Source organism: Oncorhynchus keta, chromosome 21 (assembly GCF_023373465.1).
Source record: "Oncorhynchus keta strain PuntledgeMale-10-30-2019 chromosome 21, Oket_V2, whole genome shotgun sequence".
Taxonomy (NCBI): Eukaryota; Metazoa; Chordata; class Actinopteri; order Salmoniformes; family Salmonidae; genus Oncorhynchus; species Oncorhynchus keta.
In genome coordinates, this window is record NC_068441.1 from 41934129 (window position 1) to 41961787 (window position 27659).

Genomic DNA, 27659 nt, shown 5'->3' on the forward strand with positions numbered 1-27659 from the left:
TCTGGTTACTTATTAAAGTTAAACTCGTTGATCCTATTTTGTAGTATATCCCTCAGGTGTGGGATACAGCTATTTATTATGGTGTGTGTGTGAGTGTGTGTGCGTGCGTGCATGTGCGGGTGCATATCATCATTGGTATATTTTAATCGCACAAGTGTAGACTATTCCATGGGATCAGCTATCCCTTTTCTAGTGTGTTCTGGCACAGGCCTCATCATGGAGGCCTTGACTGGGGGCCTTGACTGGGGGACTTGACTGGGGGACTTGACTGGGGGACTTGACTGGAGGACTTGACTGGGGGACTTGACTGGGGGACTTGACTGGGGGACTTGACTGGAGGACTTGACTGGAGGACTTGACTGGGGGACTTGACTGGGGGACTTGACTGGAGGACTTGACTGGGGGACTTGACTGGAGGACTTGACTGGAGGACTTGACTGGGGGACTTGACTGGGGGACTTGACTGGGGGACTTGACTGGGGGACTTGACTGGGGGACTTGACTGGGGGACTTGACTGGGGGACTTGACTGGGGGACTTGACTGGGGGACTTGACTGGGGGACTTGACTGGGGGACTTGACTGGGCCACGAAAAGAAACAACACAAGAGAAGAAGAGAGAGAAAAATAGAGGACAGAAGGAGAGAAAGGGAGAGTTATAGCTGGGTTTTCTATTTTGGGGATTTTGGACAGCCCAGATCCCACCGCTGACACCAATTCACAAAGTTCAGTTGGGAGCTTAGAATGCAGCACCTCAGCTTTGGTTCAGTCCCAGGTTATCCGTTCTCTCCAATGATCTAGTCTAACGAACAAAGCCTTGACTCATCATCTTAACTAATGTCTTTCTCTCCTCTTTTATATTCCTTCCCTTTCTCTGTAGTGGATGTGCAAGTTCCTTGCTAGGCTTCGTCACCACTCCGGACAGAGTGGCCCATGGACCTGCGTACCCAGAGGTTGGTGCGTCCCGAGCCTGACTCGGTTATGCTGGCACCCCACCACTCCCTCTTCCTGGGAGCCCAGGACTCCCAGAAGCACCTGCCACAGCATATCCACGTGAGGAGCCCTTTCACAAACTTTATATTTGAGATAGCCCTCCATGGCACTAGCCAAGCTGTCACAGAAGCAATCAATGGCAAATATAGGAGGTGCGCTCTCTTTCCATCTCTATGATCCCTTTCCTTGGGCTGATATAAATTCCTGAATATTGTCTATGGCCCAGTTTTCCGGTCATCACTAGTTACCACAACCACAAAGTCATAAACCACACCTATTTAAAAAATGTATCCTTTTCAAATGTGATTTTAACACTAACCTTAACCACACTGCTAACCTTAAATTAAGACCAAAAAGCTCATTTTTGTTTTCATGAATGTTTACGATATAGCCAATTGGGACTTTGTGATTGTGGTAACTAGTGAAAACCCAGTGCGCTTAAATGCAAATCTGAATGGTTTCGTTTCAGTACGAGTACGACATGGAGCAGAGTCGCCAGGAGAAAGAGCAGGACAAGAGACAGGAACTGCAGCAGCTGATGTATAAGGATAAGCGTGAGCAAAGTAAGTAACTGTGCCCCCTGGCCCTGTGGAGGACACATTGCATGGGATAGAAACGAGTAATGTCATCAGTATGTTATGGTACTCTATCACAGGAGGTTGGTGGAACCTTAATAGGGGAGGACATGCTTGTGGTAATGGCAGGAGCGTAATCAGTGGAATGGTATCAAATATGGTTTCCATGTGTTTGATGCCATTCTAATCGCTCCGTTCCAGCCATTATTATGAGCCGTCCTCCCCACAGCAGCCTCCACTGTACTGTATATCAAATCAAATTAAATTGTATTAGACACATGCGCTGAGTACAACAGGTACAGTAGACCTTACAGTGAAATGCTTACTTATGAGCCCCTAACCAACAATGACGTTTAAAAAAATATGAGTAAGAATAAGAAATTAAAGTAACAAGTAATTAAAGAGCAGCAGTAAAATAACAATAGCGAGACTATATACAGTGGGGGGGGGGGGGTACCGGTACAGTGTCAATGTGTGGGGGCATTGGTTAGTTGAGGTAATATGTACATAGGTAGAGTTATTAAAGTGACTATGCATAGATGATAACAACAGAGAGTAGCAGTGGTGTAAAAGGGGGAGGGCAATGCAAATAGTCTGGGTAGCCATTATATTAGATGTTCAGGAGTCTTATGGCTTAGGGGTAGAAGCTGTTTAGAAGCCTCTTAGACCTAAACTCGGCGCTCTGGGTACTGCTTGCAGTGTGGTAGCAGAGAGAACAGTCTATGACTAGGGTGGCTGGAGTCTTTGACAATTTTTAGGGCCTTCCTCTGACACCACCTAGTGTAGAGGTCCTGGATGGCAGGAAGCTTGGCCCCAGTGATGTACTGGGAAGTATGCACTACTCTCTGTTGTGCCTTGTGGTCGGAGGCAGTGATGTAACCAGTCAGGATGCTCTCGATGATGCAGCTGTAGAACCTTTTGAGGATCTGAAGATCCATGCCAAATCTTTTCAGTCTCCTGAGGGTGAATAGGTTTTGTTGTGCCCTCTTCACAACAGTATTGGTGTGCTTGGACCATGTTAGTCTGTTGGTGAAGTGGACACCAAGGAACTTAAAGCTCTCAACCTGCTCCACTACAGCCTCGTCGGTGAGAATGGGGGCGTGCTCGGTCCTCTTTTTCCAGTAGTCCACAATCATCTCCTTTGTCTTGAAGGAGAGGTTGTTGTCCTGGCACCACACTGCCAGGTCTCTGTCCTCCTCCATATAGGCTGTCTACCACTGTTGTGTCATCGGCAATGATGGTGTTGGAGTCGAGCCTGGCCATGCAGTCATGATGGAACAGGGAGTACAGGAGGGGACTGAGCACGTACCCCTGAGGGGCCCCTGTGTTGAGGATCAGCGTTGCAGATGTGTTGTTACTAGAGGTCGACCGATTAATCATAATGGCTTATTAATTAGGGCTGATTTCAAGTTTTCATAACAATCGGAAATCGGTATTTTTGGACACCGATTTGGCCGATTTATTATTATTTATTTTTTACACCTTTATTTAATATTTATTTAACTAATCAAGTCAGTTAAGAACACATTCTTACTTTCAATGACGGCCTAGTGGGTTAACTGCCTCGTTCAGGGGCAGAACGACCGATTTTCACCTTGTCAGCTCGGGTGATTCAATCTTCCAACCTTACAGTTAACTAGTCCAATGCTGTAACCACCTGCCTCTCGTTGCACTGCACAAGGAGACTGCCTGTTACGTGAATGCAGTAAGCCAAGGTAAGTTGCTAGCTAGCATTAAACTTATCTTATAAAAAACAATCAATCATAATCACTAGTTAACTACACATGGTTGATGATATTACTAGTTTATCTAGCGTGTCCTGCGTTGCATATAATCGATGCGGTGCATATAGTTGCTCATGGTGTACCTAACCATAAACATCAATGCCTTTCTTAAAATCAATACACAGAAGTATATCTTTTTAAACCTGCATACTAACCTGTTGCGACGAGCGATCCCGTATCCGGGAACCCCATTTATAGCCTCAAGCTCATTAGCATAACGCAACGTTAACTATTCATGAAAATCGCAAATGAAATGAAATACATATATAAGCTCTCAAGCTTAGCCTTTTGTTAACAACACTGTCATCTCAGATTTTCAAAATATGCTTTTGAACCATAGCTAAACAAGCATTTGTGTAAGAGTATTGATAGCTAGCATAGCATTAAGCCTAGCATTGAGCATGCAACATTTTCACAAAAACAAGAAAAGCATTCAAATAAAATCATTTACCTTTGAAGAACTTCAGATATTTTCAATGAGGAGACTCTCAGTTAGATAGAAAATGTTCAGTTTTTCCAAAAATATCATTTGTGTAGGACAAATCGCTCTGTTTTGTTCATTATGTTTGGGTAAGAAAAAAACAGAAAATGAAGTCATTACAAAGCAAACTTTTTTCCAAATTAACTCCATAATATCGACAGAAACATGGCAAACGTTGTTTAGAATCAATCCTCAAGGTGTTTTCCACATATCTGTCGATGATAAATCATTCGTGGCAGTTGACTTTCTCCTCTGAAGAAAATGGAAAGCGCATGGAGCTGGAGATTACGCAATAATTTTGACGGAGGACACCGGCCGGACACCTGGTAAATGTAGTCTCTTATGATCAATCTTCCAATGATTACAAATACGTCACAATGCTGCACACCCCTTGGGGAAATGACAGAAAGTGCAGGCTCATTCCTGGCGCATTCACAGCCATATAAGGAGACATTGGAACACAGGGCATTCAAAATCTGGACCATTTCCTGTATGAAATTTCATCTTGGTTTCGCCTGTAGCATTAGTTCTGGGGCACTCACAGATAATATCTTTGCAGTTTTGGAAACATCAGTTTTTTCTTTCCAAAGCTGTCAATTATATGCATCGTCGAGCATCTTTTCGTGACAAAATATCTTGTTTAAAACGGGAACGTTTTTTATCCAAAAATTAAAAGAGCGCCCCCTATCTCGAAGAAGATAAGCTAAAAGAAATCCAGGTTAGCAGGCAATATTAACCAGGTTTAATTGTGTCACTTCTCTTGCGTTCATTGCACGCAGAGTCAGTGTTTCTGCAACAGTTTGGGCCGCCTAATTTGCCAGAATTTTACGTAATTATGACATAACATTGAAGGTTGTACAATGTAACAGGAATATTTAGACTAATGGATGCCACCCGTTAGATAAAATATGGAACGGTTCCGTATTTCACTGAAAGAATAAACGTCTTGTTTTCGAGATGATAGTTTCCGGATCCGACCATATTAATGACCTAAGGCTCATATTTCTGCATGTTATTATGTTATAATTAAGTCTATGATTTAATAGAGCAGTCTGACTGAGTGGTGGTAGGCAGCAGCAAGCTCGTAAGCATTCATTCGAATAGCACTTTAGTGCGTTTTGCCAGCAGCTCTTCATTGTGCATCAAGCATTGCGCTGTTTATGACTTCAAGCCTATCAGCTCCCGAGATGAGGCTGGTGTAACCGATGTGAAATGGCAAGCTAGTTAGCGGGGTGCGCACTAATAGCCTTTCAAACATCACTCGCTCTGAGACTTGGAGTGGTTGTTCCCCTTGCTCTGCATGGGTAACGGTGCTTCAAGGGTGGCTTTTGTCGTTGTGTTCCTGGTTCGAGCCCAGGGAGGAGCGAGGAGAAGGACGGAAGCTATACTGTTACAATGGCAATACTAAAGTGCCTAAAAGAACATCCAATAGTCAAAGGTTAATGAAATGGTATAGAGAGAAATAGTCCTATAATACATATAATAGCTACAACCTAAACTTCTTACTCATGTTAAAAGGAACCACCAGCTTTCATATGTTCTCATGTTCTGAGCAAGGAACTTAAACGTTAGCTTTCTTACATGGGACATATTGCACTTTTACTTTCTTCTACACAAAAACACTTTGTTTTTGCATTATTTAAACCAAATTGAACATGTTTCATTATTTATTTGAGGCTAAATTGATTTTATTGATGTATTATATTAACTTAAAATAAGTGTTCATTCAATATTATTGTCATTATTACAAATACATTTTAAAATTTGGCCGATGAATCGGTATCGGCTTTTTTTGGTCCTCCGATAATTGGTATCGGTATTGGTGTTGAAAAATCATCATCGGTTGACCTCTAGTTGTTACCTACCCTTATCACCTGGGGACGGCCCGTCAGGAAGTCCAGGATCCAGTTGCAGAGGGAGGTGTTTAGTCCCAGGTTCCTTAGCTTATTGATAAGCTTTGAGGGTACTATGGTGTTGAACGCTGAGCTGTAGTCAATGAATAGCATTCTTCCATAGGTGTTTCTTTTGTCCAGGTGGGAAAGGGCAGTGTGGAGTTCAATAGAGATTGCATCATCTGTGGATCTGTTTGGGTGGTATGCAAATTAGAGTGGGTCTAGGTTTTCTGGGACAATGGTGTTGATATATAAGGAATACTTAGATTATCATGTAAACTATGATGACCGTGTCTTTTAGAAAGTCCCCCCTTATCTCAGCTCGCTGGTCACCATAGAATCTCCCACCTGTAGCACATGCTCCAGCAGGTATATCTCTCTAGTCACCCCCAAAACCAATTCTTTCTTTGGCCGCCTCTCCTTCCAGTTCTCTGTTGCCAATGACTGGAACAAACTACAAAAATCTCGGAAACTGGAAACACTTATCTCCCTCACTAGCTTTAAGCACCAACTGTCAGAGCAGCTCACAGATTACTGCACCTGTACATAGCCCACCTATAATTTAGCCCAAACAACTACCTCTTTCCCTACTGTACCGTAATTGCTGGACTATTAAGCGCACCTGAATATAAACCGCACCAACTGATTAAAAAAAATATATGTATTTTGTACATAAATAAGCCGCACATGTCTATAAGCCGCAGGTGCCTACCGGTACATTGAAACAAATTAACTTTACACAGCCTTTAAACGAAACACGGCTTGTAACAAAAATTAAACAGTGAATAGCCTCAGAATTGCTTCATCCGATGTTGGATCATTTTCATTGTCGCTCTCGTCACGTTCATCCGGAGGCAAATACCCCGCTGAGCTCATGCTGCCTCTTCAACACGCAGCAGTCCAGCCTTTCGAAACCCGTTGATGATAGTGGATTTTTTGACAATGCTCCACGCTGTCAGGACCCACTGGCAGACTTGACCATAAGTTGCTCTTCGCATACGGCCCGTTTTAGTGAAGGATTTCTCCCCACTTGTCATCCAAGCCTCCCACTGAACAAGGAGCGCCACCTTAAATGCACGATTTACACTGATGTTGAGTGGCTGCAAATACTTTGGGCCATCTGCTTTTCTTCCCTCTGAAAGCTGTTGTTGTCTTTCCTCAAAGCTGTTGAGTCAGTTCCTCACGCTGCTTTCCAACGTCTTATCATCGACTCATTAAGGCCAAGCTCCCGTGCAGCAGCTCTATTTCCTTTTCCAACAGCCAGATCGATCGCCTTCAACTTGAGAGCTGCATCATATGCATTTCTCCGTGTCTTTGCCATGATGAGGGTGACAAAATTACTACCGTAATCAGAATGATGGGAAGTTTGAGCACGCTCGATTTATGTCACATTATGTGACGGTGCTCAGTTTTTTGGCGGCATGACTCTTGTGAAAGCGGGAAAAATCCATAAATTAGCGGCATCATTGTATAAACCGCGAGGTTCAAAGCGTGGGAATAAAGTAGTGGCTTATAGTCCGGAAATTACGGTATTTAATTTATTTATTTATTTTACTCCTTTGCACCCCATTATTTTTATTTCTACTTTGCACATTCTTCCATTGCAAATCTACCATTCCAGTGTTTTACTTGCTATATTGTATTTACTTTGCCACCATGGCCTTTTTTTGCCTTCCTTATCTCGCCTCATTTGCTCACATCGTATATAGACTTGTTTATACTGTGTTATTGACTGTATGTTTGTTTTACTCCATGTGTAACTCTGTGTCGTTGTATGTGTCGAACTGCTTTGCTTTATCTTGGCCAGGTCGCAATTGTAAATGAGAACTTGTTCTCAACTTGCCTACCTGGTTAAATAAAGGTGAAATAAATAAAAATAAAATAAAATGGAAAGGCAATGTATGATGACACCTGTGCAATCTTGTAGGTAGTTTAGGTGTTTGTGTGCGTCAGTTTCGGTTAGTCCTTTGAATCCTACAATGTGTTGTATGGAACAAGGGGAATTCCATTATTTAAGTCAGTCTATTTGCTCATGAAACCTAAGTCAAAACAAGGAAGCAAGTAACATGGAGGACTTAATAATTGTACAATGTCATGTTGTTTGATGTCTTTTACTTTCTGGAAGGAAACTACTGTTAAAAAATGCAGCAAAGCAATCTGTAATTCACCAAATTCCTAAGAACCTGCCCATCAGAGTTCAGCTTCAAAGGGGTGAAATGCCGCCCCCTCTTTTTACTGCCAACATCTGCTCTTGTTGATTCTGCCTGAGAGGAGATGACCAGGCCTCTGAGAGACGCTGATGGTAGGGTTCACCTTTTCTATTTGACAGAAAAACGGACTGTCTTTTGTTGTCTAATAGAAAGGCTGAATTATTAGAATGGGATTTTGTATTGAATTTTCTGAAATTACAATGCAAACTGTTTACATTTAGCCTCTTTAATGGCTTATCATTGTAAAACTTGCATTTCGCAAGTCACAGCAGTCAGGCGGTTGTCAGGCGGTTGTCAGGCGGTTGTCAGGCAGTTGTCAGTCGGTTGTCTGACTGCTGTTACAAGGGAAATGCATAGCATCTCCTCTTTTGCTCATGTTGACGTTTTCAGTAGGTACATTGAATATCCAGCTTTAATAAGCAGGAATAGAGGTAGATTGTTGATTTTAACACATGATGAAACTGCTTGTCAGTTATTATACAGTACAGATAAAATCTTTATATTTGAATTATTGTCCTGTATCCCGCCACTGACACTAAAATATAAAGTTCAGGGGTTGGAACCTGTTCAGGGAACAGAACCGAAAACCGAAAAATAACAAACAATTTCCTGGAACAGAATCCGAACCATGATACAAAGGTGATCTATACTGTTGTGGAACAGAAACATTATTTTTAAAAGCATGGGAACCTTTAATAATATTATTTTACATTAAGGGAATTTTTTTTCAGTCCCACAAGAAAAGCAACAAGGTTTGTATGTAAAGCCCTCACTCTGTCACACATAAACGTATTCCAGTGTCTTTCTGCCAACTGGAAATCTTTGCCAGTGAGTGTGTAGGCAACCTGCCCCTCCCCATCTGGAGTGTGGTCTACTGTAGCCTACTGATGTTACAAGTGTGGTTCAGAAATTAGGGAGAGATTTTTTATTAGAGAAGATTGGATTCACTTTTTCAATCCTAGTTACGTATACTATACAGTTCCTTCAGAAAGTATTCATTACCCTTGACTTATTCCACAGTTTGTTGTGTTACAGCCTGAATTCAAAATAGATTCTATATATGTTTTTGTTCTCAGCCATCTACACACAATAACCCATAAAGTGAAAACATGTTTTTATAAATTCTTGCCTAATGTAATGAAAATGAAGTACAGAAATATCTAATTTACATACAGTAAGTATTCACACCCCTTTGCTATGACACTCCAAATTGAGCTCAGGTGCATCCAATTTGTTTTGATCATCCTTCAGATGTCTTACAACTTGATTGGAGTCCACCTGTGGCCAATTCAATTGTCTGACATGCTAGAATGTTTGCAAATGTATTTAAAAAAAATACAGAAATACCTTATTTACATAAGTATTCAGACTCTTTGCTATAAGACTCAAAAAATTGAGGTCAGGTCCATCCTGTTTTCATTGATCATCCTTGAGATGTTTCGATTTATATTGGAGTCCACCTGGAGTCCACCTGTGGTAAATTCAGTTGATTGGACATGATTTGGAAAGGCACATGGCTGTCTAAATATAAGGTCCCACAGTTGACAGTGAATGTCAGAGCTAAAACCAAGCCATGAGGTCAAAGGAATTGTCCGCAGAGCTTTGAGACAGGATTGTGTTGAGGCACAGATCTGGGGAAAGGTACCAAAAAATGTCAGAAGCATTGAAGGTCCCCAAGAACACAGTGGCCTCTATCATTATTAAATGGAAGAAGTTTGGAACCACCAAGACTCTTCCTAGAGCTGGCCGCCTGGCCAAACTGAGCAATCGGGGAAGAAGGGCCTTGGTCAGGAAGGTGACCAAGAACCTGATGGTCACTCTGACATAGCTTCAGAGTTCCTCTGTGGAGATGTGAGAACCTCCAAGAAGGACAACCATCTCTGCAGCACTCCACCAATCAGGTCTTTATGGTAGAGAGGCCATGCGGAAGCCACTCTTCAGTAAAAGGCACATGACAGCCCGCTTTGAGTTTGCCAAAAGGCACCTAAAGGTCTCTCAGACCATGAGAAAATGAGAAACACAATTCTCTGGTCTGATGAAACCAAGATTGAACTCTTTGGCCTAAATGCCAGGCATCATGTCTGGTGGAAACCTGGCGCCATCCCTACGCTGAAGCATGGTGATGGCAACATTATGCTCTGGGGATGTGTTTCAGTGGCAGGGACTGGGAGACTAGTCAGGATCGCAGGAAAGATGAACAGAGCAAAGTACAGAGAGATTCTTGATGAAAACCTGCTCCATAGATATCAGGACCTCAGACTGGGGTGAAGGTTCACCTTCCAACTGGACAACGACACTAAGCACACAGTCAAGACAATGCAGGATTGGCTTCGGGTCAAGTCTCTGAATGTCCTTGAGTGGCCCAGCCAGAGCCCGGACTTAAACCCGATCGAGCATCTCTGAAGAGACCTGAACATAGCTGTGCAGCAATGCTCCCCATTCAACCTGACAGAGCTTGAGAGGATCTGCAGAGAAGAATGGGAGAAATTCCCCAAATACAGGTGTGACAAATCCTGTTTTTGCTTTGTCAATATGGGGTATTGTGGTGAGATGATTTAATCAATTTTAGAAAAAGGCTGTATTGTAACAAAATGTGGTTAAAAATCAAGTTGTCTGAATACTTTCCAAATGCAATGTAAGTGTGTGGGTGTGTTTTACTGTCAGTCTGAACACTCTTGCAGACATCTCTCTCTCTCTCTTCTCATCGTTTCTCTACTCAAGGATCGTATTCATAAAGTTTTCCAAGAGTAGAAGTGTTGATCTTGGATCAGTTTTTCCTTTCCGGTCACAATGAATACGATTAGATGGACATAGGGCATTTGATCCTAGATTAGCATCTCCTACCCTGAGTCGCTTTTGCACAGCTTAGATACAGGGCAGAGTTTAATCAAACCTGCAAGGTGTCAGTTCACATGGTTCCTGGATCTGCAATAATATTGGTTAAAAAGTGCTATAGTTCATCCCTTAAAAACATTGGGCTTGGATCTCTGATGATATAATGTCTGTCTGTGATACTGTGTACAGGTATGCTGAGTGAAGTTTGCTGTTGTTTTTTCATGCAGTACAGTTAGTTTCTCATCGGACCAACGCTAAATAGGGTATCTAACACTTTTATTATGTGTTAAGTTATGTTTTGAATTCTTATAGCAAGTCTTATAATGCACCATGAGATAGGCACTATAAGTGCATTCATAATGCATTATAAACAGGTGACTCATAGAAAGTTAGGAATATTATGTGCTTAAGCTACTGTACAATTCACAAATTATTATGATGGATATCATATTGTCTTGACTGAGTTTAACTGCCATTAACCCTTACCTGTCCATGTCAGGGTAGTGTGTAACAGGGTTTACCAGTGTGAAGACACTGGCACTTGACGGGAAGTATGTGAGTAATGCTGCTGACTACTGTTTGTCATGACATTGAGGCGCTGTGCTGCATTTCCATCATATTGTCCTCTCCTGCTCTGAGGGGAATATTATGTCTCCTCCCTCCTTGTCTGTCCATTCATTTCCATCATATTGTCCTCTCCTCCTCTGAGGGGAATATTATGTCTCCTCCCTCCTTGTCTGTCCATTCATTTCCATCATATTGTCCTCTCCTGCTCTGAGGGGAATATTATGTCTCCTCCCTCCTTGTCTGTCCATGTCCATTCATTCCCATCATATTGTCCTCTCCTCCTCTGAGGGGAATATTATGTCTCCTCCCTCCTTGTCTGTCCATTCATTTCTATCATATTGTCCTCTCCTGCTCTAAGGGGAATATTATGTCTCCTCCCTCCTTGTCTGTCCATTAATTTCCATCATATTGTCCTTTCCTCCTCTGAGGGGAATATTATGTCTCCTCCCTCCTTGTCTGTCCATTCATTTCCATCATATTGTCCTCTCCTGCTCTGAGGGGAATATTATGTCTCCTCCCTCCTTGTCTGTCCATGTCCATTCATTTCCATCATATTGTCCTCTCATCCTCTGAGGGGAATATTATGTCTCCTCCCTCCTTGTCTGTCCATGTCCATTCATTTCCATCATATTGTCCTCTCCTCCTCTGAGGGGAATATTATGTCTCCTCCCTCCTTGTCTGTCCATTCATTTCCATCATATTGTCCTCTCCTCCTCTGAGGGGAATATTATGTCTCCTCCCTCCTTGTCTGTCCATTCATTTCCATCATATTGTCCTCTCCTCCTCTGAGGGGAATATTATGTCTCCTCCCTCCTTGTCTGTCCATTCATTTCCATCATATTGTCCTCTCCTCCTCTGAGGGGAATATTATGTCTCCTCCCTCCTTGTCTGTCCATTCATTTCCATCATATTGTCCTCTCCTCCTCTGAGGGGAATATTATGTCTCCTCCCTCCTTGTCTGTCCATTCATTTCCATCATATTGTCCTCTCCTCCTCTGAGGGGAATATTATGTCTCCTCCCTCCTTGTCTGTCCATTCATTTCCATCATATTGTCCTCTCCTCCTCTGAGGGGAATATTATGTCTCCTCCCTCCTTGTCTGTCCATTCATTTCCATCATATTGTCCTCTCCTCCTCTGAGGGGAATATTATGTCTCCTCCCTCCTTGTCTGTCCATTCATTTCCATCATATTGTCCTCTCCTCCTCTGAGGGGAATATTATGTCTCCTCCCTCCTTGTCTGTCCATTCATTTCCATCATATTGTCCTATCCTCCTCTGAGGGGAATATTATGTCTCCTCCTCCTTGTCTGTCCATTCATTTCCATCATATTGTCCTCTCCTCCTCTGAGGGGAATATTATGTCTCCTCCCTCCTTGTCTGTCCATTCATTTCCATCATATTGTCCTCTCCTCCTCTGAGGGGAATATTATGTCTCCTCCCTCCTTGTCTGTCCATTCATTTCCATCATATTGTCCTCTCCTCCTCTGAGGGGAATATTATGTCTCCTCCCTCCTTGTCTGTCCATTCATTTCCATCATATTGTCCTCTCCTCCTCTGAGGGGAATATTATGTCTCCTCCCTCCTTGTCTGTCCATTCATTTCCATCATATTGTCCTATCCTCCTCTGAGGGGAATATTATGTCTCCTCCCTCCTTGTCTGTCCATTCATTTCCATCATATTGTCCTCTCCTCCTCTGAGGGGAATATTATGTCTCCTCCCTCCTTGTCTGTCCATTCATTTCCATCATATTGTCCTCTCCTCCTCTGAGGGGAATATTATGTCTCCTCCCTCCTTGTCTGTCCATTCATTTCCATCATATTGTCCTCTCCTCCTCTGAGGGGAATATTATGTCTCCTCCCTCCTTGTCTGTCCATTCATTTCCATCATATTGTCCTCTCCTCCTCTGAGGGGAATATTATGTCTCCTCCCTCCTTGTCTGTCCATTCATTTCCATCATATTGTCCTCTCCTCCTCTGAGGGGAATATTATGTCTCCTCCCTCCTTGTCTGTCCATTCATTTCCATCATATTGTCCTCTCCTCCTCTGAGGGGAATATTATGTCTCCTCCCTCCTTGTCTGTCCATTCATTTCTATCAGCAGTACCTTTAATATCACATTCCATGCAATGCCATTGAAACTGTTTGGAGGAGGATTCATGTATCAATCTTTTTGACACAAACATGACATGGTGGTGTAAGTTGAGTTTGCAAACATTTCTAAAAAACTGTTTTTGCTTTGTCATCATGGGTATTGTGTGTAGATTGGGGGGGGGGGGGATGTTTTAATCAACTTCAAAACAAGGCTGTAATGTAACAAAATGTTGAAAAGGTCAATGGGTCCGAATACTTTCCGAATGCACTGTATACAGTTGAAGTCGGAGGTTTACATAAACTTAGGTTGGAGTCATTAAAACTTGTTTTTCAACCACTCCACAAAATTCTTGTTAACAAACTATAGTTTTGGCAAGTCGGTTAGGACATCTACTTTGTGCATGACAAGTAATTTTTCCAACAACTGTTTACAGACAGATTATTTCACTTATAATTCACTGTATCACAATTCCAGTGGGTCAGAAGTTTACATACACTTAATAGACTGTGCCTTTAAACAGCTTGGAAAATTCCAGAAAATTATGTCATGGCCTTAGAAGATTCTGACAGGCTAATTTACATAATTTGAGTCAATTGGAGGTGTACTTGTGGATGTATTTCAATGCCTACCTTCAAATTCAGTGCCTCTTTGCTTGAAATCATGGTAAAATAAATCAGAAAAACAATTGTAGACCTCCACAAGTCTGGTTCATCCTTGGGAGCAATTTCCAAACGCTTGAAGGTACCACATTCATCTGTACAAAAAATAGTACGCAAGTATAAACACCATGGACCACGCAGCCGTCATACTGCTCAGGAAGGAGAGTCTCCTAGAGATGAACGTACTTTGGTGTGAAAAGTGCAAATGCGTAATAGGGTATTTTATTGTATTTTATTGTACCCAAATTATGGCGTGCCGTGTAAAGGAACGGGGACGAAGACCAAAACAAACACTAGACAAAACACAGGGTTGAAACCCAAACAAAAGAGCGAGTAGTAGCTCGAATAAATAACACAAGCGCACAATGATTAACAATGAGACCTGTAATCATCTGCGCAATCCACAATGGCACGAAAGCCATAACACGCAGCACAGGTGTTCAAACGAACCAACAGACATTGTTACAATAATGGACAGGACACTGGTAAACCAAGGGCACACTTATACAATTACTAATCACTGCGAATAGGGGCCAAGTGTGTGTAATGAATGTTCCGGAGGGATCCGTGACACTCTGATTGGGTGACTCTGTTGACGGACAGGTGCTGTGGCCAGTCCCCTGGTGAAACAGAAACTCAGAAGTCAAATCCTGAAGAGGACGGAGCAGGCCGCCCTGGAGACGACCGCCTCCAATCCCACCAGAAACACGCCCAGGAGTTACAGGTGAGAATCGACCCAGGAGAGACATTGATTAAAGTTTCTACTTTAAAAAATGTATGATTGTGAGAGAGAGAGCTGTGTGTGTCCACTCATGAAAATATACTGTTATTAGACTCCCATGCCTTTGGTGGAACTACCAACTTTTTCTTCTCACCTATCTAATCCTGTCCCACAAATTATCCTCATAAGGGATGAAAGTAAGACAAATGTACCTCTAAAACAATCTAGATAGGCCTGAGTGACTCAGTAGATTAGGTGATAGATTACAGCCTGACTGACTGGCCTGAGTGACTCATTAGATCCGGTCGGTGGTCACCAACCTTTTCTGAGTCAAGATTACCTTCCAAGTCAAAAAGCAAGCCAAGAACTACCACTCAGATTTGTTTAACATGACTTAAAAAAAAATAACATTAACCTAATAAAAATTCTTCTGTAGGAATGACATTTGTGAAGTAGGCCTAATACTTTATCACAGCATATTGACTAAATGTATGGCCTGACAATATTGTTCTTCTCAGACTTTATTATATTTCAAAGCTTTGATAACAAAATAGATCAGTTGGTGTAGCACTTGCAAGGCACTGCTGAGCATACATTTGAATAATTTATAACAATTAGCTGTTTTATTTTACTGGACTGATGGTACTGTACCTGCATCTGATTGTTATGGTGCGTTCAAGACAACTGGGAACTCGGGGAAAAAGAGGTCAAATCATGACGTCAGTGAACTTCAGGTCGGAACGTCGGAGCTTTAGAAAGATGCCAACGTTTCCGAGTTGTTCAAAACCATTTTCCCCAGTCGGATCTCATTATTCACAGTTGTCTTGAACACGACATGAGTCTTAGTGGAGGGAAGAAGAGAGCAGCAAAGGGTTCGGGTCTCATGGTCACTGCTCTCTCCTTTTTCCCCTCTGTTGAGACTGACAAGAGAGAGGGAAACAGTCTTCCACCTGATGCCGTTAACTTGAGTAGCACCGCATCTGCCTCAGGCACAAATTCATATTGTTCCTATGACCAGAGAAAGTCAAATACTCGTCGATATTAAAATAGACGAGCTGCTAATAATAATTCAAACGCAGGGCTATCGATACACTTGGCTACTCATTCATTGCAGCTGCATCTTGAATGGAAGTAGAGAGAAGCACGTTTTCTGTTTTGTAATGGTGTTGAATAAAAACACTGCTGACAGCGCTGAATAAAACATGAACTCAGTCGTAAAAACAGCAGCTGTTTGATGTATTCTTTCACAGTCTTTCTCTGGTCATGGTTTTAAATGTTATTTCATCTCACACAGACTAGTATCAAACTTTACTGTGGCCAGGGTCGTGGATAGGTGGGTAGCTGTAGGTAGGCACGGTGATTTAGATCAGAGCTATCTGATTGGCCAGCACAGTAGGCCCACATGATTTAGCCACAGATCTCCCATTCCACCGGGTCGGCGGAGTTTGTCTTTTCAGACAAATGAAAGGGTACAGAATGGGAACACTGCCGACCCGGTACTACCAACAGAGCAACCCAGAGAAAGAAAAAAGGAGCACAAGCTTTTCTACAGAAATGTTTGGTGATCCACTAAGAATACCTTGAAGATCGTGATCGGCCGTTTGGTGACCACTGGATTAGATGATAGATTACAGCCTGACTAACTGGCCTGAGTGACTCATTAGATCATGTGATAGATTACAGCCTGAGTGACTCATTAGATTAGGTGCTAGATTTTAGCCTGACTGACTGGCCTGAGTGACTCATTAGATTAGGTGATAGATTACAGCCTGAGTGACTCATTAGATTAGGTGATAGATTACAGCCTGACTAACTGGCCTGAGTGACTCATTAGATCATGTGATAGATTACAGCCTGTCTAACTGGCCTGAGTGACTCATTAGATAATGTGATAGATTACAGCCTGACTAACTGGCCTGAGTGACTCATTAGATCATGTGATAGATTACAGCCTGACTAACTGGCCTGAGTGACTCATTAGATCATGTGATAGATTACAGCCTGACTAACTGGCCTGAGTGACTCATTAGATCATGTGATAGATTACAGCCTGAGTGACTCATTAGATTAGGTGCTAGATTTTAGCCTGACTGACTGGCCTGAGTGACTCATTAGATTAGGTGATAGATTACAGCCTGACTAACTGGCCTGAGTGACTCATTAGATTAGGTGCTAGATTTTAGCCTGAGTGACTCATTAGATTAGGTGATAGATTACAGCCTGAGTGACTCATTAGATTAGGTGATAGATTACAGCCTGAGTGACTCATTAGATTAGGTGATAGATTACAGCCTGATTGACTCATTAGATTAGGTGATAGATTACAGCCTGACTGACTCATTAGATTATGTGATAGATTCAAGCCTGAGTGACTCATTAGAGTAGGTGATAGATTACAGCCTGAGTGACTGGCCTGAGTGAAGCAATATTTTACAATACGATTCTTTACTGTCCATTTTCATCAACATTATTTTTGAGGCCACCAGTAATAGAACACAAAACAATAGACACTTAGCAATGGTTATTTCAGATTTTGGTGGATGACTCTCAACTGACTGTCTTGCTTGCATAGGGAACTGGCCCCAGATCCTGACATGCCCCCAAAGCCTCACATGGTGACCCCTGTTGTCCATCATCCACCATGTGACCAACGCAAGAACTCACCCCTCAGAAGAACAGGTGAGACATTTTGTAGATGGTACGTTTACTACAAGATTGTTTCCCGTTCTCACTATGGTGTCATCAGGTGACATTGTAAACAACATGCGGTCGACTCCTGACAATGGTTTGGGTCTGCCATGAAAGATGTGCTAAACCAGAGCAAAGCAGTGCTCATCTAGGATCACTTTGACCGTTTAGAACATAATTAATCAGATTGCATGGACAGGGATATGATACTACAGTAGTTCAGCATTCCTACTCTGATAGTTGTTGGGTGAGTTATGTAGTTAGATACATGTTAACACACATCTACTGAACACTGATGTAGAGAGAGACAGAGACAGAGTTCAGAGGGGGGAGACACCAAGCCTAGAGGGCAACAGAGAGAAAGTACAAGAGAGTGAATTACTAGACAAAAAGAGAAAGAAAGCATGAAAGAAAGACCAAAAGTTAGTTACATAACTAAAGTATGTGTAAAACAAACCTTTGGTGAGAATGTCAGGCATGTCTGTCTTACTGACTGGGGGGATGAATAACATACGGACATAGTGTGTATGTCATTTTCCGCTTAGAGGAAAACCGAGCTGACGCGAGCAGCCGCCGCTCAGGAGGACTGTGAGCTCTCGTTCTCCTTGGCTGACTTGAGTAAGACATTTAAGCATGTTAATCTTAGCAAGGCTGCCAGCCCAGACGGCATCCCAAGCCGGGACCTCGGAGGATGTGCAGACCAGCTGGCTGGAGTGTTAATGGGCATATTCAATCTCTCCCTATTCCAGTCTGTTGTCCCCACTTGCTTCAAGATGTCCACCATTGTTCCTGTACCCAAGAAAGCGAAGGGAACTGAACTAAATTACTATTGCCCCGTAGCACTGACTTCTGTCTTCATTAAGTGCTTTTCGCATACTGCCCCAACAGATCCACTGATGATGCTATCTCTATTGCACTCTACACTGCCCTCTCCCACCTTGAACAACTATACGAGAATGATGTTCATTGACTACAGCTCAGCGTTCAACACCATAGCACCCTCCAGACTCATCACTAAGCGAAGGACCCTGGGACCGAACACTTCCCTCCGAAACTGGATCCTGGACTTCCTGACGGGTTGCCCCCAGGTTGTTGTTGTTGGCAACAACATCTCCGCCATGCTGACCATCGCCACGGGGCTCCTCAGAGGTGCTTGGTTAGTTCCCTCCTGTACTCCCTGTTTACCCACGACTCTGTATCCGCTACCATCATTAAGTTTACTGACGACATAACGGTGGCAGGCCTGATCACTGACGATGATGAGACAGCCTATAGGGAGGAGTTCAGAGACCTGGCAGTGTGGTGCCAGGACATCAACCTCTCCCTCAATGTCAGCAAGACAAAGGAGTTGATCGTGGACTACAGGAAACGGAGTGCACACCACGCCCCCATTCACATCGACGATGCTGTAGTGGAGAGGGTCGAGAGCTTCTTCTGTGTCCACATGACTAAGGATATATCATGGTCCACTCACACCAACACAGTCATGAAGAGGGCACAACAATGCCTATTCCCCCTCAGGATGCTGAAAAGATTTTGCATGGGCACACAGAACCTCAAATAGTTCTACTGCTGAACCATTGAGAGCATCTTGACTGGCTGCATCCCCGCCTGGTACTGCTTGGCATCCAACCGTAAGGCTCTACAGAGGGTACTGGAATAGGGAGAGATTGAATATGCCCATTAAACCTCCAGCCAGCTGGTCTGCACATCCTCTGAGGTCTGGGCTTGGGATGCCGCACAGCCCATAACTTGGGCCGAGCTCCCTGCCAACCAGGCTCTCTATACCAGGCGGTGTCAGAGGAATGCCCTAAAAATGGTCAGATTCCAGCCATCCAAGTCATAGACTGTTCTCTCTGCTACCGCATGGCAATTGCCAACAAGACCCTGAAAAACTTCTACCCTCAAGCCATAAGCCTGCTAAATATACTGAACAAACATGCAACAATTTTAAAGATTTTGCTGAATTACAGTTCATATAAAGAAATCAGTCAATTTAAATAAATTAATGAGGCCCTAATCTATGGATTTCACATGACTGGGCAGGGGTTCAGCCGATCAGAATGAGTTTTCCCCCACAAAAGGGCCTTATTACAGACAGAAATACTCCTCCGCACCCCCCTCCATATGATCCCACAGGTGAAGGAGCCGGATATGGAGGTCCTGGGCTGGCGTGGTTACATGTGGTCTGCAGTTGTGAGACTGATCGAACGTACTGTCAAATTGTCTAAAACGACATTGGGGAACAGAAATTAACATTACATTTTATGGCAACAGCTCTGGTACAGAGGTAGCTATTTTCTATTTTTCTGGGCCTGTAAGTAAGCCTTTCACTGTTAGTCTACACCTGTTGTTTATAAAGCATGTGACTATAATACAATTTGATTTGATTAGATGTGATCAGTTGCAAAGATAGTAGGCATTCCCTCTTTCCATTTCTATGAGTGAGGACTACAGTACGAAAGAGTGGTTCCTACTAACTGTACACTATGTCAACTGAAGTTCAATGACAATGCCATTATTTACCTGTATTACCCTAGCAGCGTTGGCTATTTCGCAGCTACACACCCCTCAGTCATCTGCTTCTTTTGTCTGCGCCAAGCCACTCGCTGATTGATCATGTAGTTAAGCCTATTGTGCTAGTTGCCAAAATAAACATGAAACTTTAGTGTTTTGTTCTGCCGTGCTGTTGAAGAGCTTTGATAGGGTTTTGTTATGTACTGTAGAGGATTTATGATAGAACATTATGGATCTGTAGCCATTTTGATTTCCCTAAATTGATTGTGCTCAGCTTTTATGCATTCAGCTGACTGTTTTGTTGTGTACTGTCTAAGGATGTGTTAGAGAAATGTCCTGAATTGGCCAAACTATTAACATCCATTTGTATGTTGTGTCTGTGTGTACGTGCTCGCGTGTGTGTTTGTGTGTGTGTGTGTGTGTGGGTGCGTGTGTGTGTGTGTGTTCAGCTTCTGATCCCCTCCTGAAGGTGAGAAGTAAACTGAAGAAGCACATCAACTCCAGGCAGAACCCTCTCCAACGCAAGACCAGCACCCTGCCCACAATCAAGCCCAGAATGCCGGATACTCTGGGTACTTCTGCCTTGTTGTGTCCACTGTCTATCAAAAAAGCCTCTCATTTAATTTTCTCTTAGTGTTCCTCCTTCCTGATGCTGTACAGCCCCAGTCGTTTTGCCCCAGCCTAGCACTAACATACCTGGGTTGTATTCATTATTGAGCACAGCGGAAAAAGTAACACGCGTTTCTTATTGATAGAGTTCAGTGTGTCAAATCGGAGGGCCTATTGTCCGGGCCTCTGGCAGTCTCTATTGGGGTGCCACAGGGTTCAATTCTTGGGGTGCCACAGGGTTCAATTCTTGGACCAACTCTCTTCTCTGTATACGTCAATGATGTCGCTCTTGCTGCTGGTGAGTCTCTGATCCACCTCTACGCAGACGACACCATTCTCTATACTTCTGGCCCTTTGGACACTGTGTTAACAACCCTCCAGACGAGCTTCAATGCCATACAACTCTCCTTCCATGGCCTCCAATTGCTCTTAAATACAAGTAAAACTAAATGCATGCTCTTCAACCGATCACTGCCTGCAACTGCCCACTCGTCCATCATCACTACTCTGGACGGTTCCGCCTTAGAATATGTGGACAACTACAAATACCTAGGTGTCTGGTTAGACTATAAACTCTCCTTCCAGACTCGCATCAAACATCTCCAATCCAAAGTTAAATATAGAATTGGCTTCCTATTTCGCAACAAAAGCATCCTTCACTCATGCTGCCAAACATACCCTTGTAAAACTGACCATCCTACCAATCCTCGACTTCGGCGATGTCATTTACAAAATAGCCTCCAATACCCTACTCAATAAATTGGATGCAGTCTATCAGAGTGCCATCCGTTTTGTCACCAAAGCTCCATATACTACCCACCACTGCGACCTGCACGCTCTCGTTGGCTGGCCCTCGCTTCATACTCGTCGCCAAACCCACTGGCTCCAGGTCATCTACAAGACCCTGCTAGGTAATGTCCCCCCTTATCTCTCACCATAGCATCACCCACCTGTAGCATGCGCTCCAGCAGGTATATCTCTATGGTCACCCCAAAACCAATTCTTCCTTTAGCCGCCTCTCCTTCCAGTTCTCTGCTGCCAATGACTGGAACGAACTAGAAAAATCTCTGAAACTGGAAACACTTATTTATTTATTTTGCACCCCATTATTTCTATCTCTACTTTGCACATTCGTCCACTGCAAATCTTCCATTCCAGTGTTTTACTTGCTATATTGTACTTACTTCGCCACCATGGCCTTTTTTTGCCTTTACCTCCCTTATCTCACCTCATTTGCTCACATTGTATATAGACTTATTGTTCTACTGTATTATTGACTGTATGTTTTGTTTATTCCATGTGTAACTCTGTGTTGTTGTATGTGTTGAACTGCTTTGCTTTATCTTGGCCAGGTTGCAATTGTAAATGAGTTCTCAACTTGCCTTCCTGGTTAAATAAAGGTTAAATAAAAAATACATTTAAAAAATGGCCAAGTTCAGGTACACACACAGTTCAATGTATTATCCTGATTGGCTGTCCCTCTCTTCCGTCCTGCAGACTCCTCCCCCAGCAGCAGTACATGTAGCACTCCAGTGTCTGGGTGCAGCTCGCCCAATGACAGCCTTCTCTCGGACAGCCCACTTACTACCGGACTAACCCACGTGGTGAGCCCCTCTCAATCCCCCTCTCTCCTCCCACTCCCCTCTCTCCTCCCACTCCCCTCTCTCCTCCCACCCCCTCTCTCCTCCCACCCCCTCTCTCCTCCCACCACCTTCTCTCCTCCCAACACCTTCTCTCCTCCCAACACCTTCATTCCTTCCACCACACTATACTCCTCCCACCCCCTTCTCTCCTCCCACCCCCTCTCTCCCACCACCTTCTCTCCTCCCAACACCTTCTCTCCTCCCAACACCTTCATTCCTTCCACCACACTATACTCCTCCCACCCCCTTCTCTCCTCCCACCACCTTCATTCCTTCCACCACACTATACTCCTCCCACCACCTTCTCTCCTCCCAACACCTTCATTCCTTCCACCACACTATACTCCTCCCACTCCCCTCTCTCCTCCCACCACCTCTCCTCCCACCACCTTCTCTCCTCCCAACACCTTCTCTCCTCCCAACACCTTCATTCCTTCCACCACACTATACTCCTCCCACCCCTTCTCTCCTCCCAACACCTTCATTCCTTCCACCACACTATACTCCTCCCACCACCTTCTCCTCCCAACACCTTCATTCCTTCCACCACACTATACTCCTCCCACTCCCCTCTCTCCTCCCACCACCTCTCTCCTCCCACCACCTTCTCTCCTCCCAACACCTTCTCTCCTCCCAACACCTTCATTCCTTCCACCACACTATACTCCTCCCACCCCTTCTCTCCTCCCACCCCCTCTCTCCCACCACACTATACTCCTCTCTCCTCTCACCACACTATACTCCTCTCTCCTCCCACCACACTATACTCCTCCCTATCTCCTCCCACCCCCTCTCTCCTCCCACCACCTCTCTCCTCCCCCACCTTCTCTCCTCCCACCACCTTCTCTCCTCCCACCACCTTCTCTCCTCCCACCCCTTCTCTCCTCCCACCCCTCTCTCCTCCCACCACACTATACTCCTCCCACCCCTTCTCTCCTCCCACCCCCTCTCTCCTCCCCACCTTCTCTCCTCCCACCCCCCTCTCTCCTCCCCCACCTTCTCTCCTCCCCCACCTTCTCTCCTCCCCCCACCTTCTCTCCTCCCACCACCTTCTCTCCTCCCACCACCTTCTCTCCTCCCACCCCCTTCTCTCCTCCCACCCCTCTCTCCTCCCACCACACTATACTCCTCCCACCCCTTCTCTCCTCCCACCCCCTCTCTCCTCCCCACCTCTCTCCTCCCCCACCTTCTCTCCTCCCACCACCTTCTCTCCTCCCACCACCTTCTCTCCTCCCACCACCTTCTCTCCTCCCACCACACTATACTCCTCCCACCCCCTTCTCTCCTCCCACCCCTCTCTCCTCCCACCACACTATACTCCTCCCACCCCTTCTCTCCTCCCACCCCCTCTCTCCTCCCCCACCTCTCTCCTCCCCCACCTCTCCTCCCCCACCTTCTCTCCTCCCACCACCTTCTCTCCTCCCACCACCTTCTCTCCTCCCACCACCTTCTCTCCTCCCACCACACTATACTCCTCCCACCCCTTCTCTCCTCCCACCCCTCTCTCCTCCCACCACACTATACTCCTCCCACCCCTTCTCTCCTCCCACCCCCCCTCTCTCCTCCCCCACCTCTCTCCTCCCCCACCTTCTCTCCTCCCACCACCTTCTCTCCTCCCACCACCTTCTCTCCTCCCACCACCTTCTCTCCTCCCACCACACTATACTCCTCCCACCCCTTCTCTCCTCCCACCCCTTCTCTCCTCCCACCCCTTCTCTCCTCCTACCCCCTTTTCTCCTCCCACCCCCTCTCTCCTCCCACCCCTCTCTCCTCCCACCCCCCTTCTCTCCTCCTACCCCTTTTCTCCTCCCACCCCCTCTCTCCTCCCACCACCTTCTCTCCTCCCCCACCTTCTCTCCTCCCACCACCTCTCTCCTCCCCCCACCTTCTCTCCTCCCACCACCTTCTCTCCTCCCACCCCTTCTCTCCTCCCACCCCTTCTCTCCTCCACCCCTTCTCTCCTCCCACCCCCTTCTCTCCTCCCACCCCCTTCTCTCCTCCCACCCCCTTCTCTCCTCCCCCGCCTTCTCTCCTCCCACCCCTTCTCTCCTCCCACCCCTTCTCTCCTCCCACCCCTTCTCTCCTCCCACCACCTTCTCTCCTCCCACCCCCTTCTCTCCTCCCACCACCTTCTCTCCTCCCACCCCCTCTCTCTCCTCCCCGCCTTCTCTCCTCCCACCCCCTCTCTCCTCCCCCACCTTCTCTCCTCCCCCCACCTTCTCTCCTCCCACCCCTTCTCTCCTCCCACCACCTTCTCTCCTCCCACCCCCTTCTCTCCTCCCCACCCCCTCTCTCCTCCCCCCTTCTCTCCTCCCACCACCTCTCTCCTCCCCCCTTCTCTCCTCCCACCCCCTCTCTCCTCCCCCCTTCTCTCCTCCCACCACCTCTCTCCTCCCCCACCTTCTCTCCTCCCACCACCTTCTCTCCTCCCACCACCTTCTCTCCTCCCACCCCTTCTCTCCTCCCACCCCTTCTCTCCTCCCACCCCTTCTCTCCTCCCACCACCTCTCTCCTCCCCCCTTCTCTCCTCCCCCCTCTCCTCCCCCCTTCTCTCCTCCCACCACCTCTCTCCTCCCCCCTTCTCTCCTCCTCCCCCCTCTCTCCTCCCCCCTTCTCTCCTCCCACCACCTCTCTCCTCCCCCACCTTCTCTCCTCCATCCCCTTCTCTCCTCCCACCACCTTCTCTCCTCCCCCACCTTCTCTCCTCCCACCACACTATACTCCTCCCACCCCTTCTCTCCTCCCACCCCCTTCTCTCCTCCCACCCCTCTCTCCTCCCACCCCTTCTCTCCTCCCATCCCCTTCTCTCCTCCCACCCCTTCTCTCCTCCCACCCCCTCTCGCCTCCCACCACACTATACTCCTCCCACCCGCTTCTCTCCTCCCACCCCCCTCTCTCCTTCCACCCCCTCTCCTCCCACCACCTTCTCTCCTCCCACCACCTTCTCTCCTCCCACCAACCTTTCTCCTCCCACCAACCTTCTCTCCTCCCACCAACCTTTACTCCTCCCACCCCCTCTCTCCTCCACCATCTCTCCTCCCACCTTCTCTCCTCCCACCCCCTTCTCTCCTCCCACCACCTTCTCTCCTCCCACCCCCTCTCTCCTCCCCCGCCTTCTCTCCTCCCACCCCCTCTCTCCTCCCCCACCTTCTCTCCTCCCCCCACCTTCTCTCCTCCCACCCCTTCTCTCCTCCCACCACCTTCTCTCCTCCCACCCCCTTCTCTCCTCCCACCCCCTCTCTCCTCCCCCTTTCTCTCCTCCCACCACTCTCTCCTCCCCCCTTCTCTCCTCCCACCCCCTCTCTCCTCCCCCCTTCTCTCCTCCCACCACCTCTCTCCTCCCCCACCTTCTCTCCTCCCACCACCTTCTCTCCTCCCACCACCTTCTCTCCTCCCACCCCCTTCTCTCCTCCCACCCCCTTCTCTCCCCCCCCTTCTCTCCTCCCACCACCTCTCTCCTCCCCCTTCTCTCCTCCCCCTCTCTCCTCCCCCCTTCTCTCCTCCCACCACCTCTCTCCTCCCCCCTTCTCTCCTCCCACCCCCCTCTCTCCTCCCCCCTTCTCTCCTCCCACCACCTCTCTCCTCCCCCACCTTCTCTCCTCCCATCCCCTTCTCTCCTCCCACCACCTTCTCTCCTCCCCCACCTTCTCTCCTCCCACCACACTATACTCCTCCCACCCCCTTCTCTCCTCCCACCCCCTTCTCTCCTCCCACCCCTCTCTCCTCCCACCCCTTCTCTCCTCCCATCCCCTTCTCTCCTCCCACCCCTTCTCTCCTCCCACCCCCTCTCGCCTCCCACCACACTATACTCCTCCCACCCGCTCTCTCCTCCCACCCCCTCTCTCCTTCCACCCCCCTCTCCTCCCACCAACCTTCTCTCCTCCCACCACCTTCTCTCCTCCCACCAACCTTCTCTCCTCCCACCAACCTTCTCTCCTCCCACCAACCTTTACTCCTCCCACCCCCCTCTCTCCTCCCACCATCTCTCCTCCCACCATCTCTCCTCCCACCCCCCTAGATTATAAGTGTTCAATCCCCTGAGTCAATACATGTTAGAATCACCTTTGGCAGCCTTTGGCAGTGATTACAGCTGTGAGTCTATCTGGGTAAGTCTGAGATTTGCAAACCTGGATTGTACAATATTTTTTTAAATTCTCAAGCTCTGTCAAGTTGGTCTTTGATTATTGCTAGACAACCATTTTCAAGTCTTGCCATAGATTTTAAAGCCGATTTAAGTCAAAACTATAACTAGGCATCATTCAATGTCGTCTTGGTAAGAAAATCCAGTGTATACTTGGCCTAATGTTTTAGGTTGTTGTCCTGTTGAAAGGTGGATTTGTCTTCCAATGTCAGCAGACTGAACCAGGTTTTCCTGTAGGACTTTACCTGTGTTTAGCTATATTCCTTTTCTTTTTAATCCTAAAAACTCCTCAGTCCTGAACGATTGCAAGAATACAGTACCCATAATATGATGCAGCCACCACCATGCTTGAAAATATGAAGAGTGGTACTCAGTGATGTGTTGTGTTGGATTTGCCCCAACATAATGCTTTGTATTCAGGACACACAGTTCATTTCTTTTCACATTACTCTGCTGCTACAACAGCCTCCACTCTTCTGGGAAAGCTTTCCACTAGATGTTGGAACATTGCTGCAGGGACTTGCTTCCGTTCTGCCACAAGAGTATTAGTGAGGTTGGGCCTTGATTTAAGGCGATAAGGCCTGGCTCCAATTCATCCCGAAGGTGATCGATGGGGTTGAGGTCAAGGCTCTGTGCAGGCCAGTCAAGTTCTTCCACACCGATCTCAACAAACCATTTCTGTATGGACCTCGCTTTGTGCACGGGGGCATTGTCATGCTGAAACAGGAAAGGGCCTTCCCCAAACTGTTGCCACAAATTTGGAAGCACATAATCATCCACAATGTCATTGCATGCTGTAGCATTAAGATTTCCCTTCATTTGAGCTAAGGGGCGTAGCCCGAACCATGAAAAACAGACCCAGACTATTATTCCTCATCCACCAAACTTTACAGTTGGCACTATGCATTGGGGCAGATAGCGTTTTCCTGCATCCCCCTGGAAGTATTTTCCATGGAGGGCCACATTAGAATATATTTTTGCCATCGCGGGCCAGAATCATATTACAGGATTATACATCATGTGTATGACTGTGTTGATATCTACTGTAAATCACGTCCAGATATGCTACTTATTTTACTTTTTAACATCAACAGAAATAAACCACATCCATGTTCTCCTTTTTGTAGTATTTTCATTATTAAACATGCAATAAACTACACGCAGGGAAAGTACACTGTGCATTCAGCAGCACGGACAGATCTCTTGTTAACGGGTTGCACAAAAACACAAGAAAGAGTGAGAGCTCAACATTAC

General features: G+C 45.9%; 1 protein-coding gene across 2 annotated transcripts in view; it reads left to right on the forward strand.

Moving 5' to 3' along the window:
• The window catches only part of LOC118376480 (histone deacetylase 7-like), an 89220-nt gene that overhangs the window by 29555 nt on the left and 32006 nt on the right, over window positions 1–27659 (forward strand). For both annotated transcript variants that reach the window (XM_052473949.1, XM_052473948.1), the window contains 6 exons: window positions 879–1051; window positions 1461–1554; window positions 14690–14810; window positions 17380–17486; window positions 20462–20584; window positions 22119–22225. In XM_052473949.1, the coding sequence (XP_052329909.1) occupies window positions 932–1051; window positions 1461–1554; window positions 14690–14810; window positions 17380–17486; window positions 20462–20584; window positions 22119–22225 (672 nt within the window). In that variant the 5' untranslated portion in view covers window positions 879–931. The remainder of the gene's footprint in view (window positions 1–878; window positions 1052–1460; window positions 1555–14689; window positions 14811–17379; window positions 17487–20461; window positions 20585–22118; window positions 22226–27659) is intronic.